Here is a 21,903-nt window from a genome sequence, read left to right as displayed (position 1 = left end):
AGGAGTGTGATGCCTCCAGCTTTGTTCTTTTTGCTTAGAATTGACTTGGCTATGCAGGCTCTCTTTTGGTTCTATATGAAGTTTAAGGTGTTTTTTTTCCATTTCTGTGAAGAGGGTCATAGGTAGCTTGATGGGGATAGCGTTGAATCTATAAATTACTTTGGGTAGTATGGCCATTTTAATGATATTGATTCTTCCTAACCATGAGCATGGAATATTTCTCCATCTGTTTGTGTCCCCTCTTATTTCCTTGAGCAGTGGTTTGTAGTTCTCCTTGAAGAGGTCCTTTACATCCTTTGTTAGTTGTATTCCTAGGTATTTTATTCTTTTTGTAGCAATTGTAAATGATAGTTTTCTTATGATTTGGCTCTCTGTTAGTCTGTTATTGGTGTGTAGAAATGCTTGTGATTTCTACACACTGATTTTGTATCCTGAGACTTTGCTAAAGTTGCTTAACAGTTTCAGGAGATTTGGGGCTGAAACAATGGGGTCTTCTAAATATACAATCATGTCGTCTGCATATAGAGACAATTTGACTTCCTGTTTTCCTAATTGAATACGCTTTTTTTTTCTTGCCTAATTGCTCTGGTTAGAACTTCCAATACTCTATTGAATAGGAGTGCTGAGAGAGGGCATCCTTGTCTAGTGCCCGATTTCAAAGGGAATGCTTCCAGTTTTTGCCCATTCAGTATGATATTGGCTGTAGGTCTGTCATAAATAGCTTCTATTGTTTTGAGATATGTTCCTTCAATACCTAGTTTATTGAGTGTTTTTAGCGTAAAGTACTGTTGAATTTTGTCGAAGACCTTCTCTGCATCTGTTAAGATAATCATGTGGTCTTTGTCTTTGGTTCTGTTTATGTGGTGGATTACATTTATAGATTTGTGTATGTTGAACCAGCCTTGCATCCCCAGGATGAAGCCTACTTGATCATGATGGATAAGCTTTTTGATGTGCTGTTGCAATCAGTTTGCCAGGATTTTATTGAAGATATTTTATTGAAGCCGTCGTTATTGGTCTAGTCACGGTTTCAACTTCCTCCTGGTTTAGGCTTACGAGGGTGCAAGCGTCCAGGAATGTATCCATTTCTTCCAGCTTTACTGTTTTATGTGCATAGCGTTGTTTGTAGTAATCTCTGATTGTAGTTTGTATTTCTGTGGAATCAGTGGTGATATCCCCTTTATCATTTTTTATTGCACCTATTTGATTCTTCTCTCTTTTCTTTTTTATTAATCTGGCGAGCGGTCTATTTTGTTGATCTTTTCAAAAAACCAGCTCCCAGATTTATTGATTTTTTTTTTTTTGAAGGATTTTTGGTGTCTCTGTCTGCTTCAGTTTTGCTCCGATCTTAGTTATTTCTTGTCTTCTGCTAGCTTTTTAGTTTTTTTGATCTTGCTCCTCTAGCTCTTTCAATTTTGATGATAGGATGTCAATTTTAGATCTTTCCTCGCTTCTCATGTGGACATTTATTGCTATAAATTTCCCTCTAGACACTGCTTTAAATGCGTCCCAGAGATTCTGGTACCTTGTCTTCTTTCTCGTTGATTTCAAAGAACATCTTTTTTCTGCCTTCATTTCATTGTTTATCCGTTTGACATTCAGGAGCCAGTTGTTCATTTTCTATGAAGCTGTGCAGTTCTGAGTTAGTTTCTTAATTCTGAGTTCTAATTTGATTGCACTGTGGTCTGAGAGACTGTTATGATTTCCGTTCTTTTGCATTTGCTGAGAGGTGATTTACTTCCAATTATGCGGTCAATTTTAGAGTAGGTGTGTTGTGGTGCTGAGAAGAATGTGTATTCTGTGGATTTGGGGTGGAGTTTTCTATAGATGTCTGTTAGGTCTGCTTGGTCCAGATCTGAGTTCAAGTCTTGGATATTTTGTTAATTTTCTGTCTCATTGATCTGTCTGATATTGACAGTGGAGTGTTAAAGTCTCCTACTGTTATTGTGTGGGAGTCTAAGTCTCTTTGTAGGTCGTTAAGAACTAACTTTATGTACCTGGGTGCTCCTGTATTGGGTGCGTATACATTTAGTATCATTAGCTCTTCTTCATACATTGATCCTTTTTCTATTATGTAATGCCCTTCTTTATCTCTTTTGATCTTTGTTGGTTCGAAGTCTAGGATTATCAGAGACTAGGATTGCAACCCCTGCTTTTTTTGCTCTCCGTTTGCTTGATAAATCTTCCTGCAGCCCTTTATTTTGAGCCTATGTGTGTCCTTGCACGTGAGATGGGTTTCCTGAATATAGCACACCAGTGAGTCTTGACTTTTTATCCAGTTTGCCTGTCTGTGTCTTTTGATTGGGGCATTTAGCCCATTTACATTTAAGCATAATATTGTTATATGTGAATTTGATCCTGACATTTTGATGCTAGCTGGATGTTTTTCCTGTTAGTTGACACATTTTTTTCATTGTGTCGATGGTCTTTACCGTTTGGTATGTTTTTGGAGTGGCTAGTAATGGTTGTTCCTTTCCTTGTTTAGTGCTTCTTTCAGGAGCTCTTGTAAGGCAGGCCTGGTGGTGACAAAATCTCTCAGCAATTGCTTGTCCATAAAGGATTTTCTTTCTCCTTCACTTGTGAAGCTTAGTTTGGCTGGATATGAAATTCTAGTGTGAAAGTTCTTTTCTTTAAGGATGTTGAATATTGGCCCCCACTCTCTTCTGGCTTGTAGAGTTTCTGCTGAGATATCCGCTGTGAATCTGATGGGCTTCCCTTTGTGGGTAACCTGACCTTTCTCTTCTGGCTGCCCTTAGCAATTTTTCCTTCATTTCAACCCTGGTGAATCTGACAATTATGTGCCTTGGGGTTGCTCTTCTTGAGGAATATCTTTGTGGTGTTCTCTGTATTTCCTGGACTTGAATGGTGGCCTGATAAAAAGTATTTTTATACTTCGTTATTATACTAATGGAAGTCATAGATAATATTTATCTTCACATGTAACTTTAAAGATTTCAAATAATGTCCTAACAAAAATAAAAAGGAAAACGAAAAGGAAATACCAGTTTACAGTCAGTATTTCAGTGTGTATGTTTAGACACCTCACTAGAAAACAAGGCATCAGGTACTTATATCCACTTATAGTTAATAAATTTAAAATTAAAACATCAGTAGCTATTTTGTATAGTTAAAATAGGAAAGTGAAATAAATAAATGTAGATGTACCTCAGGAAACAAACTAGTAAGGAAAAGTAATACTACCCAAGACTTTCCCATATTATAAGATAGAGGACGATAACCTTAATTATAATAGGGAAAACATGTTAAGAGAGATTGGAATGACAGCACAGAGAAGATAAGACATTTTACAATGGGCTGGTCTTATTTATAGGTATAAGGTTAAGTGTCTATGCAGTGATAAATTGATGATAAAGAGTCATAGCTCCATTCTGAAATTCTGTGTCAAGGCATACATTCAGTCTTTGATTCCATAAAAAGCTTTTGGAGATCATATCCTTGGATAAACAATGAATAATAGAGGATGCATTGGACAAAAGAATAGAAATTTAACAAGTTTTATAGAGTTTGACTTCAGAACATTATCAGTAAGATTGAAGACTAAGAGGTAGCCCCAAATTAACTGTGGGGTATGCATTTTTTTACAACATAGATTTCTTCCTATGCTACAGATCTTCTCAACTTTTCAGAAAACAGAATAGCTGACCTAAATCATTTTTATATTTTGGAATTCTGTCTCCATAAACTCCATTTGAAGGTCAGAGTGAGGGGCAGGAAGTTTGACCTTTCTTTTTCTTCTTTTCAAAGAAAATTAAAAGCCACTACATAATATAATGCTTCCTCACACTGGCTCTTTAAGGACACACAGGATTTTAAGAGTAGAGAAGTATTCCATGTAATGGATTAGTGCCAACAAAGACACCGATGCAAGGTGAATATCACCAGCTCACCTGGGTGATTTGCCGTTTTTTGTTTTTGTTTTTGTTTTTGTTTTTTGAGATGGAGTTTCTCTCTTGTTGCCCAGGCTGGAGTGCAATGGCGCGATCTCGGCTCACCGCAATCTCTGCCTCCTGGGTTCAGGCAATTCTCCTGCCTCAGCCTCCTGAGTAGCTGGGATTACAGGCACGCACCACCATGCCCAGCTATTTTTTTGTATTTTTAGTAGAGACGGGGTTTCACCATGTTGACCAGGATGATCTCGATCTCTTGACCTCGTGATCCACCCGCCTGGGCCTCCCAAAGTGCTGGGATTACAGGCTTGAGCCACCGCGCCCGGCAATTTGTCATTTTTATTGATACTACCACCATTGTGGTAGAAAACATTTCCCCTTAGTTTTCCCTTTTCATCTTAGACCTGCTGTTATTTTCCATTCTTTTTTTTTTTTTTTTTTTTTTGCCAGATTACTCCTTCTGATATGTTTTCTCATTTCATTCCCCTATTCTAGAATTGTGCTGTAGCCTTAGACATACATCCTTATTTAAATTTTAATTGAAATTAAAATTTTATTTCATTAAACTAGTTACATTCAACTTATGGCTAGTAGCCACTATATGCGACAACATAGTGATAGAACATTTTAATAATTGTAGAAAGTTCTGAACAGTGCTATTTTAGAACCGACCATCTTCCTCATTGCCAATTAATTCAGTTCATATTCTTCATTTTGTCCATCAACAACTTTATTAGGTATCTGTTTAGTACATAGTGTAAGACTAAAGATCGTGGAGGTGCTAAAATGTATTAAGAGTCTCCATTAAGATGTTTATGAGCAAGTTATAGCAGTAATCAAAAGTCTAAATGTCAGTCCAAATACTTGTTACCAGTATTCAAGAATGGGGGGGAAGCTCATTTACATATTAGGAAAAGTATTTCCATAGCAAATGGGATTTGAGATGGACCTTAAAGGGTTAAGTGGAATTTTAGCAGGTAAAGATATAGGCAGGAAACTATTTAGTTCTTAGACCGAGAGAAGTAGAGAAGTGGTTTATCTGAGGAAAAAAGGATGCATTTTTCAGTGTTTCCTGTGTATTGGTTAAGCAATAGAAAGACAGTAGCTAAAGTTTTAGAAAGTGTTGAAAGTCTAATTAATGAAAATTACTAATTTGATTTGGAATTGAGACCCACATCAAGGGACCTAAAGAAAATGAGATATGAAAGAAATATGAGGGATTGAACTAGAATTTAAGCAAAGAAGGAAAAGGATGAAACTAAAACTTAAGACATTGTTAAGGAACTCATAGACTTTAACAGTTTAAACAAAATATCAGTGGAAATAAAATGTCATTTTTGAGAGAATGATAATTCCATTAGTACAAATATGGAGAATTTTTATGTGTGTAGGAAGCTGATATATCAATTTGACATTTGAGATATCTAAGGACTTTTTTTAACATGTTGAATTGTGTTGGCATGGCAATAAAGTACTATGTAAAAACTTTATGACTGTTCCTTGGTTAGTAGCTTCTATTACAGCCAATACTGTATCACTTCATTCAAACCATATCCCATTCTCGTTCATAAAGTGCTCCGGTACCCACTAACCATTTTCTTTCTGGTGTTCACTGATTTATCTGTGGAGCATATTTTGCCGTGTAATCTTTTTTGTTACCATTTCATACCCATTTCTTGTCTTCCCCAGCTAAATCAAAATGTCTCAAGATCTTTGTGCATCCCTCCCCTACTACAGCTAGCATGGGACGGGACAGATGCAGGGCTTAATACATAAACTGAGTAGCATAATACTCAAACAGTTTAGGCTACATCTGAATTAAATCTGTTATAATTGTTTTTATTTTATAACACTTATTTCAAAATACATTCTTTATTAGCAAAATGCATTTGATTCATATATCAATAAACTTTTAAATTGGCTGTTTTTTTCCTTCCTTTTAGTTCAGGAAAACTTTTTTTTTTTTTTTTTTTAAAGATGGGGTTTCACCATGATGGCCAGGCTGGTCTTGAACTCCTGACCTCAGGTGATCCACCCACCTCAGCCTCCCAAAGTGCTAGGATTACAGGCGTGAGCCACCACACCCGGCCTCAGGAAAACATTTTTAAATATGAGCATTAATAATGAGCCTTACTAAAGAAAATGTTTTATGGCTTTTGCTTCATATGTCTTTATGCTTAATTTTTATTAGATATATCTATTTTTCTGAAATTTACAACTGCATTAAAAAGTTACAAAAGAGTTTAATTTTATATGTTATGTTCCATTTAAAAATAAAAATCTGTTTTGATTTTCAGATATATCATTGTGGTAGAACATGATCTAAGTGTTTTAGACTATCTCTCCGACTTTATCTGCTGTTTATATGGTGTACCAAGCGCCTATGGAGTTGTCACTATGCCTTTTAGTGTAAGAGAAGGTAACTCAAGAAACTTTTTTTTCCACATATGCTATTATTTTCTTCTACACTAATGCTCATAAACTACATTATTGATATTAAGTAGTTTTACACTGCTCTAATATAATCCAAAACTCTAGTTTCTTGGCATTTAATCACTGAGCAGAATGTACAAATTATATATGTTAGTAGTTATACAAAATATATTTTCATTTTGAAGAATTTTCTCCTGGGGGGTAGGTAGAAATGCAATGTTACTTTTGTTGGGTTAGGAGGCTACAGTAAAAGTCTTCTGTAGTTTGGCTTCTGAAGTATTACTGGAGAATAATTTGTCATTTTCAAATTATCTTTGACAGGCCAATATCAGTCATGAAATCTTATAATGCTTTCAGTGTTCATCTTGTTTAAAATTTATCTGTAATGTGTATCCTATGTTTTTGGAACTAAGACTATCGAAAAGCCTAATAAGATAGTTTAGGAAGTATACTGAAATTTTCATTTAGTCTTTGTTCTTTCAAGAAAATGAGATTCTGTGGCATCTCCCTTCCATGTCTCCTCACTACCTCTGCAATTTAAGCAAAAGTAGAAACTAGCCTACCACTAAGTGGCTCCTAAAACAAGTACCAGTATATTCTCCACCCTCCATACGTTTTCCCTTTTTTTCTTCCCTGTTTTCCTTTTATTGCTTCCTTACTTGTGTTTTACTTTTTTCTGTCCAGCTGTCTTAAACTGACAATTCAGAACACTAATAGGGCTATTTACTCAGGAAAAAAATACCATATCCTAGAAGAAAAATTCATGTAGCCTGTAGTTCCCTAAGTGGTGGCAGGTTTCTTGGTTTCTTCTTTCTTTCTTTTTTTTTTTTTTTTTTAATCTTGGAAGAATCTTTTTATACCTAAAAACTCTTTTGGAAAAATAAAGTTATTTTGCATTATAATGCTTTTCATAAAAAGATAATGGGAGTTTTATAATTATTAAAAGTATATAAATATTAAGATGTGGGGAAGAAATTGTTATAACTTATCTACTTATACATTTGAGATGGATGCATACTTTACAGAAAAAATTGCAGTTACCTAGTTATTTTTTGCCAGTAGTTTTAAGGGATGATATGAGAATGAATTTATTAATGTTTTATTCTTATCAGTTAACAAATATGTATTGAGTACCTTATGCTATACCGTATGGTAGTCTTTGAATCAAGTTGATAAAGATTATGGGTAATTGGCAGTCATTCTTCACAACTCCAATTATAAATGTTATGTGCAAAGGCTATGCCATTCAATAAATGGTACCCAGTAAAGTTTTTAATGTGCTTCATCTGATAAAACAACTTAGGAACTTTTCTGTGTTCCTTTAATATATTGAAATCAGTGTAGCATGCTTAAAAGCTTTCTATAAACTGTAAAGGTGATTCTAGTTTGAAATCATTTTTGAATTGACAAGACTGACTTGCTGTGTTTGTTTAAAACTAAGTCACTTAGTTCTTTGAGGCTTTATTTTCCAAAATAAGAAGTTAGATATTTAAACTAAGGGGCTGCTAAGGTTCCTTTTGAGTTTATGCTTTTATGTAATTTTTTAGTTTAATGTTTTAACTTTACATGTTTTAGGTAGTTTAAGATGAAAAAACATGCTGATATTGGCAAAATAAATGTAATCTGTTCATTTGTTCTGTCAGCAAGATGTATTGAACACCTATGTTCTAGGCTGAGGATACAGGCTGCATGATGTGTCTCTTAATTGCAAATAAAATGAATAACATCAAGAACTCCAAATTTCAAATTTCTCTTCCTTCGTGTAAATATAGAAAACACTAAAATATGGACCATTTGTTGCTTCTCAAATACACTTTTCATTTCAGTGTGTCTGCAATTGTAGATCTCAAAATTTTACTACTGAGGGTTTCTTGTATACAATGTTGGTTTGTTATTAAAATCTGTTCCGGTAATGGTGGTTATCTTTATACAGTGAAGCCATTAAAAAATGTTAGCTAAAGTTAGCTCATATTCAATTTCATATGAAATTGCAAGATTCATTTGAAAAAAAAATTCAGTAAACTGTGTGCTTATCTCTCATGTGAAGTTGAATATTCATAACAAATTGTATATTTAAAAATTTATCCGCAACTTTTATATCAATATTATATCAATCTGAAAATATATTACATATATTTGTCATTTTAAAAATTATATATTTGTCATTTTTGCCTTAAAAATAAAGCAAAAAGGACATCATGTGCTCTATTTTGCGTAAAACCTGATGGAAAAAATAATTGCAGGATAATGAGAAGATGTACTTCATGTGGTTGAGGGGACATGTATATATATTCAAGAATTATTTAAACATAATAGATTTTTTAAAAGTTACTTCTTTCTATGCAGAACAACATGTTAGCAAAAATCCACAGAAATTTAAAGTATACAGTCTATAGATTGCTCCCAGGAGACCTTAGGATTTTGGCTCTAACGATTTCTTCCTCTTGATAATTTTCTTCCCAACAGGCATAAACATTTTTTTGGATGGCTATGTTCCAACAGAAAACTTGAGATTCAGAGATGCATCGCTTGTTTTTAAAGTGGCTGAGACAGCAAATGAGGAAGAAGTTAAAAAGATGTGTATGTACAAATACCCAGGAATGAAGAAAAAAATGGGAGAGTTTGAGCTAGCAATTGTAGCTGGAGAGTTTACAGATTCTGAAATCATGGTCATGCTGGGGGAAAATGGTAAGTTTTTCTCTTATGTGATAAGTAAAAGTCTTTTGTTTATCTGGTAAATTAGTTTTAACAATTTTGTGGAAAATTTTGAATCATATGTTATAGGGCTAGAAGCTGAGTTTTATTTAAACCTATACATTTCTCAGTGTACCTCTACATTTTTTTGGCGTTGTATAATTGAGTTTCACTGTAATTCAATCAAGTTAATGTTTCTTATTTTGTTTTATAACCTCTAGTGAAAATAAGGTGTTCTTTTTCAGCTGGTTTTTTACATGTGAATTAATGGCAATTGTTAATCTTATATATCGACTATGAAAGAAAGGAGAAATGGCGATTCAGAAACAATCTAGCTTCAAAAAATTTTTTCTCATACACTTCAATGTGGAACATTTCTTATTTTAAATTGAGGGCAGTCTACCTTTGTAAATAATTATATTACCAGCATATATTTAATAATAAATTGTCATAAGTATAGCAGCTAGGATGAATTTGACTACTAAATATGTTATATTGCCTTCATGATTTAAAAACTATGTGAATTGTAATCTTACAGCTTACAAAACTATAGAAGATAAATTTTGCATAAATATTGTTACAATGTATCAGTCTTTAGATAATGGGAATTTTGAATTGAGTTGCAATTTAAATATTTTATATAAACAAACTTTACAATTTCTTATCTTTCATAAATTAGTCTGTACTGTCTTAATAAATTGTGTGCCTTGATAATTTAGCTAAATAAATCTTTTCAAACTATTGCAGGATTTAAACTTTGTAGATACACCATTTATTAAAATGGTCATTATAAGCTTTGACTAGTCTTTATTCCTCTTAACCTAGAATGACACTTCAGAGGTGAATCACAAAAGACTAAGTATTGTTCTGTATAACCTTCAGAATTCAATAATGTCAGTGTATATTTTTAAAACAAATTTCTCAGTTAAAACCAAGTAGGACATAGTGATTTACTCTAAATGTCAAGCATCTTTCAGGTCAAATTGTCATATGTTGTGTTGCCAGGAACGGGTAAAACGACATTTATCAGAATGCTTGCAGGAAGACTTAAACCTGATGAAGGAGGTACAGTTGTAATTGTTGAATCTTTTTACTGTTTTCTACACAGTAAACTTTAAAGATCTGGGCAGTTTTTAGTGTCTTATGTATTTCATTATTTTGCAGGAGAAGTACCAGTTCTAAATGTCAGTTATAAGCCACAGAAAATTAGTCCCAAATCAACTGTGAGTTATTATTTTAATATGGTTACTAAAGAAAATTTTGTATATATGCCTATAGCTTTCATCTTTTACTATATTAATTTTCTCCAAATTAGATTCTATACAATTTTATTGATAGTTGCTAACAAAGGTATTAAGAATCCAGTCCTTCATTCATATCCACTGCTAAGAAAATGCTTTAAAGATGTTTGTCATCTTTATGCAAAATAAATCATTTAAAATGTAATGTATTTTGTGCGGCAAAATGACACCAGCAAGAAAGTGAAAAGACTACCCATAAGATGGGAGAAACCTTTGCACATCATATATCCAATAAGGGACTCGTATCCAGCATAGATAAAGAAAGGACTATTATAATTCAAAATGAGCAAATGTCTTTTCCCAGGAAAAGGACATTTTTCCAAAGAAGATATACAAAGGGCCAATAAACAAATGAAAAGATGTTCAGCATCACTAATCATTAGGGAATTGTAATTCAAAAAAAACACAGTGAGTCACACACCAGATTATCCCCACTCAAATGACTCATCAAAAAAACAATGACTAGTATTGGTGAGGATGTGAAGATATTGAAACTTTGTACATTGCTGGTGGTAAGGTAAAATGGTAAAGCCACTTCAAAAAAACAGTCAGACAGTTGCATAAACAATTAGACTAGAGTTGCCATAAGAACCAGCACTTTCATTCCTATCTCAACACAAAATTTCCATACAAAGTGATTATAGCAACATTATTTGTGATAGCCAAAAGGTGGAAACAACCCAAATGTCCCATCAGGTGATGAATGGATAAACACAGTATTATATACTCATAAATTTTTAAAGTTATTCTGCCATAAAAAGAAATGAAATACTTATAAATGCTACAGTATGGATAAACCTTGAAAACATTAAAGTTAACCTCCTTTGATTTCTGTAGGTACCCTAATGAACTCCTTAACTACAATATCTACATTCAGTAACTCAACATTCAGTTTATGTTTTGTCTACTTGGCTTACCTTACCATAAAAGTTTTATCATTGATATTCTCTATAACTTAGCTTTAAATTCGGAAATTTAGCCTTATCCTGAAACAGCAAGGAGAAGCCATCTTAGGATTCATCCCTAGCACATTATCATGCATTTTGTATTCTCTCTTACTGATGGCCTAAGGTTGCTTGATACCCACTTTGGCCTTTAGAATTTTTACTCTCAAATGATTTTTCCCGTGAAACATTCATAATTTGCTTATTACTTTCTAATTTTAAGATTGTCGTTAGAGGGGCTGTGGAGTGGGGGAAAAAATATTATTTTTGTAGGCTGGGATGGCACCTCACACATTTTAATTCCAGCACTTTGGGAGGCTGAGGCAGGAGGGTCACTTGAGCCCAAGAGTTTAAAGACAAGCCTGGTGAAATAGTGAGATCCCACCTCTACAAAAACTTAAAAATTATTCCACCATGGTGGTGCATGCCTGTAGTTCCAACTCCTCTGGAGGCTGAGGGGAGGATCACTTGAGCCTGGGAGGTTGAGGCTGCAGTGAGCTGTGATCATGCCACTGTACACCTGAGCAATGGAGCAAGACCTTGTCTCAGACAAAAAAAAAATCACTTGTTGGACATGATGGGTTTTGAATAGAAAATCTCAAAACATGTCATAAATGGTGGATACACATTGATATCTGTTAGTGGCAAATTGATACGCTTTTACTCTGAAGCTTAACTTTCTATTTATGAATCTGAAGATTCATAAATAGAAGAGTTCTATAGTGAAATTTTACCATTTAAATAATCTTTTTTTATTAAAAACAGGGAAGTGTTCGCCAGTTACTACATGAAAAGATAAGAGATGCTTATACTCATCCACAGTTTGTGACTGATGTAATGAAGCCTCTGCAAATTGAAAACATTATCGATCAAGAGGTACTTTAACATAATTTTTAGATTTTTTTATTTTGAATTTTAGAAGCCTTTACATGGTTTGCTAAACTCCTTCAATTAGGTGCAGACATTATCTGGTGGTGAACTACAGCGAGTAGCTTTAGCCCTTTGTTTGGGTAAACCTGCTGATGTCTATTTAATTGATGAACCATCTGCATATTTGGATTCTGAGCAAAGACTGATGGCAGCTCGAGTTGTCAAACGGTAAGTAACTTGCTCATAGCAGTATTTAATGTGTACTGTCCTACAAGTGTGCTTAATATAACACCGTAATGTTTTATGATATAAAGCTATAAGATTTCAAAATTGTTGTGTTTTAGTTTCATACTCCATGCAAAAAAGACAGCCTTCGTTGTGGAACATGACTTCATCATGGCCACCTATCTAGCGGATCGCGTCATCGTTTTTGATGGTGTTCCGTCTAAGAATACAGTTGCAAACAGGTAAAATTACTTTTTAATATCTTCAAAGTAATTCATTTTAAATTTTCTCATAAATAATAGTGACACACTTTAATTTTTGAAAAATGAAAAAGCCCAAAATTCTAGATCTGATTCTGTGACTTCTGAGATCATTGGTACTGGGGACTGGATGGGACCATATAAAAGAGTAGTTTTCAGGCTGTAGTGTAAAATCTCTCACCAGGAAGATAAGCATAAAAAGCTGTGGGCCCCTCACCTTTTCTTTCAACTTAACTTTTGTTTGCTTTATTATTTGAATTTCCCCAAAAAGATTGAAAACTATTGATTTCATACATGATAGAAAAAGGAAACAAGATGTAACGAGGTTACATATTTGCCCAACTTAGTACTGTCACTAATTGAGCTCACAGTGGGTCCCAAATATCTGGTACTGATCTACAGCAGAATTAAAATAAATGGTTTTACCTTTTTCCTTTTTTCTTCTGATTTTTCCTTGTTAGCTTGATTAGGAGAACTTGCAATATAGAGAAGCCTAACATTCAGGTCAGGTTATGAAAAATTCATTTTAGCTTTATTGCTAAAGCCTATGTTATTAGACTGAACAAAATGAAATTACTAGTTTTCATTTTTCACCTATAAAAACAGCAGTTTCATGGGGTTTCAGCATGTTTTCTGGCATTAGAGAGCAAGGAATGGAGTTGCCATTTTAATAATTCATCTAAGAGCTTCTTTCCTGAATTCCTTTTTTTTAAAATGTATCAATTGAGAATTACATATTTCTTGAAGAGCTAGGGAAATTTCTTAGCATATATGATGTTTATTTGTTCATCTAATGATATCCCACACAATTTTAAAATGTTTCACATGTATGTTGGGATTTGGTGTGATTTAAGAACTAGCCTGGGTAAAAACAATGAAGCATAGAAATTTAGAAAGGGGTTATTACTGAAAACCACTATTAGGAGGACATATTCCCTCCAGTGACAGATTTTTCATATGAATATAACTTTTAAAAATTCTAATCTCCCCTAAAAATGTCCAGTTTGAGATTCTGTGATCTACTTATTAATAATCTTCTGTTTTTCTAAAGTAGTACTTTTGTCTTAAATGTTTTTTACCAGATTAGAAATCCAGGTTAAATTTTGTTTGTTTTGCACCAAAATATTATTGCCAAGAAAACTATATAGTCCAAGCAAAGCCATTTCTGAACATAGGATTTGTAATGTGCTGTGATTATACTGTTATCTAGATGATTTATGATTGGGGAATTTGAGGGAATAGTAATTCTTAACCCCTTTCATCCCAAAAGGTAGTTACACTTCTGAAGAAAAATTTAATCAAAATGGATTGATCTCTTTTTTTTTTGGCCCTAGTCCTCAAACCCTTTTGGCTGGCATGAATAAATTTTTGTCACAGCTTGAAATTACATTCAGAAGAGATCCAAACAACTATAGACCACGAATAAACAAACTTAACTCAATTAAGGTATGTGGAAAAACTGTCTTAAATCATGGATCACTTTGATCTCAGTATAAATAATTGAAAGTCTATTTAAAAATCAGTACCACATGGCCAGGCACAGTGGCTCACACCCATGATCCCAGCACTTCCGGAGGCCAAGACAGGCAGATCACTTGAGGTCAGGAGTTTGAGACCAGCCTGACCAACATGGTGCAATCCCATCTCTACTAAAAATGTAAAAATTAGGTAGGTCTCGAGGGAGGCACCTGTAATCCCAGCTACTCGGCAGGTTGAGGCAGGAAAATCGCTTGAACCCGGGAGTTGGAGGTTATAGTGAGCCGAGATTGTCCCACTGCACTCCAGCCTGGGCAACAGAGAGAGACTCTGTCTCAAAAAAAAAAAAAAAAAAAAAAAAAAAAACACCATATTTTAAAATTTCTGTTTTTTACATTTTGAGACCTGATGACCTACTTTAATCTGCAATAGGCAGCAATTGTGATGTAGCTATCATTGCTACATGAACTCAGAGCTGTTCCTGTTGTCTCTTTAAGTTGTATCACAGTTGCACTACCTATGTTGATTGCCATCTAAAATGTCTTGGGAAAGATTACACTAATTAGAGAATTTTTAAAAACCAGAAAATAAAAAGATTACACTAATTCACCATTGAAACAAAAAATTTTTAAAGTATACCTTAACCAGTTTCTCTGTTACATTTTTCAATACATGATTGAAAGGCATATTTTAAAAGTCTAAACAAGCACCTGTGATTAGGAAAACATTGTGTCTACTTAACTGGCAATGTTTTTTTGTCTTTGTGGTACACAGTTGTGCACCTACAGTTGATTTCCTCTGTGAAATACAGTATTTGTTTAATAGAGGGCAAAAATCTTAGTCACTCAGAAACGGAGAGTAAATGAACTCTAGAATAGCATTTCTGTTTTTATTATCTGTAGTGCCTCAAAGTGTTTACATTTTATCACTCTATATCCATCTTCCTTCTAAAAGCTTTAGAAGTATGTTATACATACTTGTGCTTTAGCGTTTATTTTCATATTTGCAGTCCTACCTTTGCTGCTAAACCATGAGCTCTAGGAATGCCAGAGGCAAAGGTATCTTGCACATCATTGTATTTTTAAGCATCTAATGCAATGTCTGGATGCCTTACCCTTTATTACATATTTTGTTTTTAAATGATTGATACTACTCCTTGGCCAGGATAAATGTTAAGTTCTTACATAAAATTGAAGAGTTTTACTCCGTTTTGAAAAGCAAATTGGTTAGAAAGGAATAATTTCTTCTGAAGCATTAAGGACACTTGTCATTTTCTTGGATAGACTCATGGTTCAGTTACCAGGTGCACCTGTTAATTATTTCTGCATGCCTACTCATCTTAAGATAGTCATACCTTAATCCTAGCTAAATAATAGTAAGAAGATTACAGTATGACAAGAATTAGGTAGGTAAGATTGTTACCAGCCAGTAGAGAGAAATTTTTTTTTTTCTTTTTTGAGACAGAGTTTCACTCTTGTTGCTCAAGCTGGAGTGCAATGAATGGCACAATTTCAGCTCACCGCAACCTCTGCCTCCCAGGTTCAAGTGATTATCCTGTCTCAGCCTCCTGAGTAGCTGGGATTACAGGCATGCACCACCACACCCAGCTAATTTTTGTATTTTTAATAGAGACAGGGTTTCACCATGTTATTCAGGCTGGTCTCGAACTTCTGACCTCGTGATCCACCTGCCTCGGCCTCCCAAAGTGCTGGGATTACAGGCGTGAGCCATCATGCCCGGCCTGGAAAAAACTTTTATAGATACAGGTATAGATAGGTAGGTAGGTAGGTAGGTAGGTAGGTAGGTAGGTAGGTAGGTAGGTAGATAGATAGATAGATAGATAGATAGATAGATATAGATATATGGTGTAATACGTAGGTCTCAAACTGACAGTATGCTACATTTTGGATCTGGAGATTAAAGTTGTAATGATGAAAATGGAATTTAATAGTTTTCCCAGGAATAAGCCAAATTTTATGTATGTAAGGCATATATGTAAAGGGACTTTGCTTGAGTTGGTGGAGTGAGTGATTCTAGCATTAGGGATAGGGCAGAGGTAGTCATCTTTCCTTTGAGTAGTAGACCCAGGAATATCCAGAAATAGATGGTGTGTGCAGAACAGGTTGTACAGGCACTGTTGTAAACACTGCTAAGTAATACCATGAGTGAAAGTCTACCTTTGGCTATAATAAAATGGTGTTGCTGACTTTTGTTGCTTCTGTTTTATTTTTTAGGATGTAGAACAAAAGAAGAGTGGAAACTACTTTTTCTTGGATGATTAGACTGAATCTGAGAATATTGATAAGCTACTAATTCAAAGGAATATTTACTAGAATTTTTGTCATACAAAACTTGAATCAGGATCTTATGCCCCACATACTCTGGAGCTTGAAGTATAATTCACTTAATATAACATCAAAAGCCAGTTGCATTCTAAATTATAATTGAAACACAGAAAACGCCACTTTTCTGTTCATGATGAGGCCCTTTTGTGCATAATATTCTAAAATGAAGACATTTCAAGCTATACAAATTACCTCCAAGTTTTCATGATGTGTGGGAAGATTTTCAGTAGGTATATCATATTCACGTACCAAACGCTGACCAGTGTTGCTCCATTTTTTAAATCTTGAAAAGAGTTTCTGTACTTACCTGGTTTGCCAGATATGCCAGTGTAATGAAACTGCCCTTATTTTAAAAGCCAGTCAAAGATTCCACTGATTGACATTTGATAAATAAACATCAGGATTATGTTTGTTATTTGTTTTCAGTCTTTGCACTATATTATCAGTATATGGTTTCTGAGGAAGTTTTATCTACTACAAAACACCACTGTTGGAAAAATACGTATTTTTTAATTGTTTTTAATCTTTTTTGGTGCTTTTGAACACGTTTAGCAAAAACCAATTCGGTTCCCTTCCCCCCCAAAAAAGTTGCTCTGAATTTTTTATTTTTGCATTCCGTAAGGTTCTGTATTCAGTCATTCTCTAAGTAATGTCATTTTTTTACACATGTATTTATATAATCATCACTGATCAAGATTTAGGAAAAATCATTTCTAAAGAATATTTGCATCCCTTACAACTACAGACTCAAAGTCTTTAAAGATGGTGCCTAAGCATCTGTGTATTTTTTTTAAAGTTCCACGGATTTTTCTGGTGGGGAACCAAGGATCATAAACCACTTCCCTAAAGGCAACATTAATGCAGAAGTCCCCAGATAGCAATACAAAGTATCCCGCAGTACCACATGTATTCATTTCTGAGTTTGGATATAGCGCACATTATCTAAACCTTTTTCTAGTTCCAAAAACCCATCCAAATTTCTTGAGTTCCTGAATTTTGAACAGGATTACCTATACTTCTGACTAAACTGGAATTAACTTATGAGGAAGAGGGTTTACTAAATAAATGACTGGAGCAAGCAAAATTGAAGGGGAAATTAGGAAGTATTTGACAGACTTTAAGAACTACTTAAAACTATTAATAGAAGTCTTGATTAACATGCAAATAATGGCTACAAAGTATGGTTTAATTGGACCACATTATGCCTTTTAAAAAGTAATTTACGTGAGTAATCCATCAATACATGTTGAAAAAAATTCAGATACACAGAATGGAATAAAAAATGATCTCTCTTTATTACCCTCCCAAAGGTTACCAGTGTTTGAATTGAATAATGTATATTCTTTCATTCTTTTTTCTGTGCACTTAAACGTAAGTGTGAATATGTAAAGGGTTTGTTTTGTACACAAATGGGATTATACTAAAATAAGTAATGCCTGTTTTTAAGGATAGGTTAAATTTATGAATGATTATTTCAGATATATTGAATAAAATAAGTAAAAGCTATTGTTACTTACTGATCCCGGATTGTCTTAAAGGACTTGTTATGATATAATAAGAGCATAGTTCTACTTACAGCTAATGACAGAATATGTATTAAAAGAATTTTTCATGTAAATGAAATCTTTAAAATATGGATCTTAAAATTTTACATAGCAATAGCAAACCCTACAATTGCTAACACAAGAAAAATATTTATAAAATCAATATTATATACAGTAGGAATACATATGTTTGCAGAAAGAAAGAGACTAGTTGATAATGTCCTGATTGGAAAAAGTCTCAAATACTTAAAAAAATATATATTGTAACAGTTTATATAGTATGATTTTTGTGAAAATATACAAAATATTGAAATATACAAAGTGATACTCAAGAAACATTGCTTTTGACAAGGACAATTTGATTAAAGAATGGGGGGAAAGGAGACATTTATATACATACAAATACATATATAATACCCTTTGAGTTTTACATTTTGCATGTGATTAAAAATCATTGGTTGTTTTGTTTGTTTTTTGTTTTTCTTTGACAGTGTCTCCCTCTGTTGCCCAGGCTGTAGTAGAGGGGTGCGATCTCCACTCACCGCAACCTCCACCTCACCAGTTCAAGCAATTCTCCTGCCTCAGCCTCCTGAGTAGCTAGGATTACAGGCACTCGCCACCACACCCAGCTAATGTTTGTACTTTTAGTAGAGACAAGGTTTCACCATGTTGGCCAGGCTGATCTTAGGTGATCCACCTGCCTCAGCCTCCCAAAGTGCTGGGATTACAGGTGTGAGCCACTGCACCTGGCCATTTAAGTTTTTAGATCATCATTAGATGATTTATATTTACTGTGTTGACCTAGTATAGAACAGTCTTAAAAGTAGTATATTGGCCGGGCGCGGTGGCTCAAGCCTGTAATCCCAGCACTTTGGGAGGCCGAGGCGGGTGGATCACGAGGTCAAGAGATCGAGACCATCCTGGGTCAACATGGTGAAACCCCGTCTCTACTAAAAATACAAAAAATTAGCTGGGCATGGTGGCGCATGCCTGTGATCCCAGCTACTCAGGAGGCTGAGGCAGGAGAATTGCCTGAGCCCAGGAGGCGGAGGTTGCAGTGAGCCGAGATCGCGCCATTGCACTCCAGCCTGGGTAATGAGTGAAACTCTGTCTCAAAAAAAAAAAAAAAAAAAAAAAAAAGTAGTATATTGATGGTACAATCATTTTCTGCAATTTAGGTGAACCTAATTTTAGACTACAAGCATTTTAAAGTCCAGTCTTTTATCTGCCTTGTCACTCAGTGTATACAGCAGGGTGTCTGGCATGTAATGGCCTACTGTATTGAAGGAATGAACCTACATGCTGCAGAGAAAGTAGGAAGACTACAAAACTGTAGTGTTGTATAATTTCATTCATATTCATCAGTATAGTAGTTGGATACAGGTATGTCAAGCCCTTAACCCAGTGTCTAGTCTGTTGTGAGCACTGAGTGGCTCAGAAGAGAAAGTAATCATTCTGGGTTGGAATGTCAGAAAGGACTATAAGGGAATTAGGTCACAGGAAAGAATAACAGCACCTATCTTACCGAGTTGTTAAAAGGATAGATAAGTGAGATAAACCATGCAAAGCAGAATACGTGTCTGGTCAGGGGCAAAAAGGAACATGGGCTTTTAAGAGATTAGTGGAAGGAAATGATGAATACACGCAAACTGATGAGCTTTCTGTGCCTTCCAGATTGGTTAGTTTTTTACATGCTGAAAGTAGGAATTGAAGAGAAAACAAGGTCAGTTAGAGAAGCGAAGTACGGAGATAGTAGTTGTTCAGGAAATTCTACTTCTTTATCCCTTTGTATTTAACTTTTTGAAACATTTCTAGTCCATCCACTTAATACATGAAGGTCTAAACTTGGCTGTATCCTGTGCTGACAGTTGCTCTTGGAAGATGGGTTTCCTTTGTAGTGTTTCAGTTTGTGAGCAGATGTTAGATGAGGCTGTATCTAAAGATTTTGAGATTTTGTGTGGCAAATACCATTTCTCCTCAGCCCTTTACTCACTACCACCACCTCCTCTGCCAATTTATTAGAGTAGACAGTGTACCCAGTCCTAGGTGGTTGGTCATAATTGGGCTAAGAGAAAATCCTCTTCCATACTTTGCTAGTGTCTCTTGCAGTTATGCTCAATTTACTGGCTAGAGAGTTCTAGCCAGTAAATTGAAACCTCTTGAGGTTTTTCTAGAAAATACCTCAAGAAAACCTCTTGCTTTCCTAATAAGGAAGATTATTATCTGGTACTGCTTCTTGAGGATGTAATAATATGAAGCAACTGTTTTGTGCCCATAAGGTGATACATAATAAAGGAGATGCAAAACAAGCTACAAGAATGTTACTCCTGTCATCAAACACTGCAAAACTGCCAGCAGCCACTTCTCTCCACATTTCTTGAGAAATACATCCCTATTTGTTTAAACCTGGTTAAGTCAAACTGCTTTCCTCTTTGCCATCAAGAAACCTCCCTGGCTGAGGTCTTTTTCTTCAGAGGCTTGCTTTCCATTTGCCTTCTGCCATGGGAGCCAAGTGTGTTACCAGCTTGGAACCACTTTTCAGTTTTCCTAGTTTGTGGATTCCTGGACCTCAAAGCTACATGATTGTGGTAACATTTTCAGTGGTTTTGTTTTTTGCCTTTAAGGAACTGGAACCCACGCCAAGACAGGTTTGTCTGTGGGAATTTTTTATTTCACCCCTTTCCCTGGGGTGACCCTGGCTTTAATGCAAATGTTAGCTCCCAACTTTGCATGTGCCTAAATATAGGTCTCCCATGTCAATGATCACTTTATGTCTGTGCTTCTGGTTTCTTGTCTGCATTTATAAAACTATCTTATAAAACTATAAAGGACTTAAATGTTTTTACTACTAGTTTGGAAAAGCAAATTACAGGAAGGATCCAACAAGTGCATTCCTAGATAGGTACACTGCAGTGGTTTTCTGTTTCATCTGAAAATCGTTAGTCTAAAGCCAAGCTTCTCATTTTTTTAAAAAAGAAATTGGCTTACTACACAGAATTCTGTTACCAGTTAACCTGCCAATTCAGTTAAAAATATTCAAAGGGATAGGAGGCCTTCAGAACCATACTTATCTACATACACATCTTTAAGATTTTTTACTGTGAAAAAGAAAATTACAGGAATGTTACATATTTTAAAAGGGCTGCCTCTAAAGCCCCAGTTTAATGAATTATTATAGAAAAATCAGTTTCAAAAACTGTTTATACCAATGTCTGTAGCTTCTCTTAGAAAACTCAACCCTATTATTATGATGAGTCCATGTTTCATGAAGAACTCACAGATTAAGTTAGGGTGCGAAAGTTTATGAAGGGAAGCTGGGTTTAACTTCTGATTTTGTATTTACATTCTCATACTATGCCCTAGACCCAGACCTAAGTCTGTGAAAGGTAAGTAAAATTATAATTATTCAAAGTGAAAAGCAAGCCCTTTTGGAGACCACTGACTTAAAACTTGGGTCACTCCCATACATTTCTGGAATGACCAATTTTGCAAGAACCCTCCCCCACCCACCACAAACACACCTATCACTAACCAGCTCCTACACTGGCTTCTCTATGACTCCATGAATAAACCCACAGAACTAATGTTTCCCCTTTTTCTCCTTCCTTTCTTCCTTCCCCACAGGTTCTGTGATATTTTACTCAACTCCTAAAGCAGTCTCAAATAAAAGATCCACATGTCAACACTCATTATCTTTAATAATGGCTCATCCTTCCCAGCTTTCTGACCCTATCCCTTGATCACTCACTTTTCTGTCCAATACTTGAATTGAGAGAGGCTCTTGTTTCAGGTACAGCCAGACTTAACAGAAAGTTCATATTTTATGTAAACAAGTATTGATTTGACAATATCCTTTGGTAATTTTATAAAGAAAAACAGGCTTTAAAAAATTTTTTCAGAGTA

General features: G+C 34.8%; 1 protein-coding gene across 1 annotated transcript in view; it reads left to right on the top strand.

Annotated features, from left to right (window-relative positions):
• Positions 1 to 18,468, top strand: part of ABCE1 (ATP binding cassette subfamily E member 1) — a 34,055-nt gene extending 15,587 nt beyond the window's left edge. The window contains exons 10-18 of the mRNA XM_010338635.3: positions 6,206 to 6,327; positions 8,808 to 9,029; positions 10,041 to 10,100; positions 10,200 to 10,258; positions 12,046 to 12,156; positions 12,236 to 12,378; positions 12,495 to 12,617; positions 13,970 to 14,081; positions 16,346 to 18,468. Coding sequence (XP_010336937.1) covers positions 6,206 to 6,327; positions 8,808 to 9,029; positions 10,041 to 10,100; positions 10,200 to 10,258; positions 12,046 to 12,156; positions 12,236 to 12,378; positions 12,495 to 12,617; positions 13,970 to 14,081; positions 16,346 to 16,393 — 1,000 coding nt within the window. The 3' untranslated portion in view covers positions 16,394 to 18,468. The remainder of the gene's footprint in view (positions 1 to 6,205; positions 6,328 to 8,807; positions 9,030 to 10,040; positions 10,101 to 10,199; positions 10,259 to 12,045; positions 12,157 to 12,235; positions 12,379 to 12,494; positions 12,618 to 13,969; positions 14,082 to 16,345) is intronic.
• Positions 18,469 to 21,903: the final 3,435 nt, after the last annotated feature.

This window comes from Saimiri boliviensis, chromosome 3 (genome assembly GCF_048565385.1).
Source record: "Saimiri boliviensis isolate mSaiBol1 chromosome 3, mSaiBol1.pri, whole genome shotgun sequence".
NCBI classification, from domain to species: domain Eukaryota; kingdom Metazoa; phylum Chordata; class Mammalia; order Primates; family Cebidae; genus Saimiri; species Saimiri boliviensis.
This window is presented reverse-complemented; position numbering and strand designations above follow the sequence as displayed.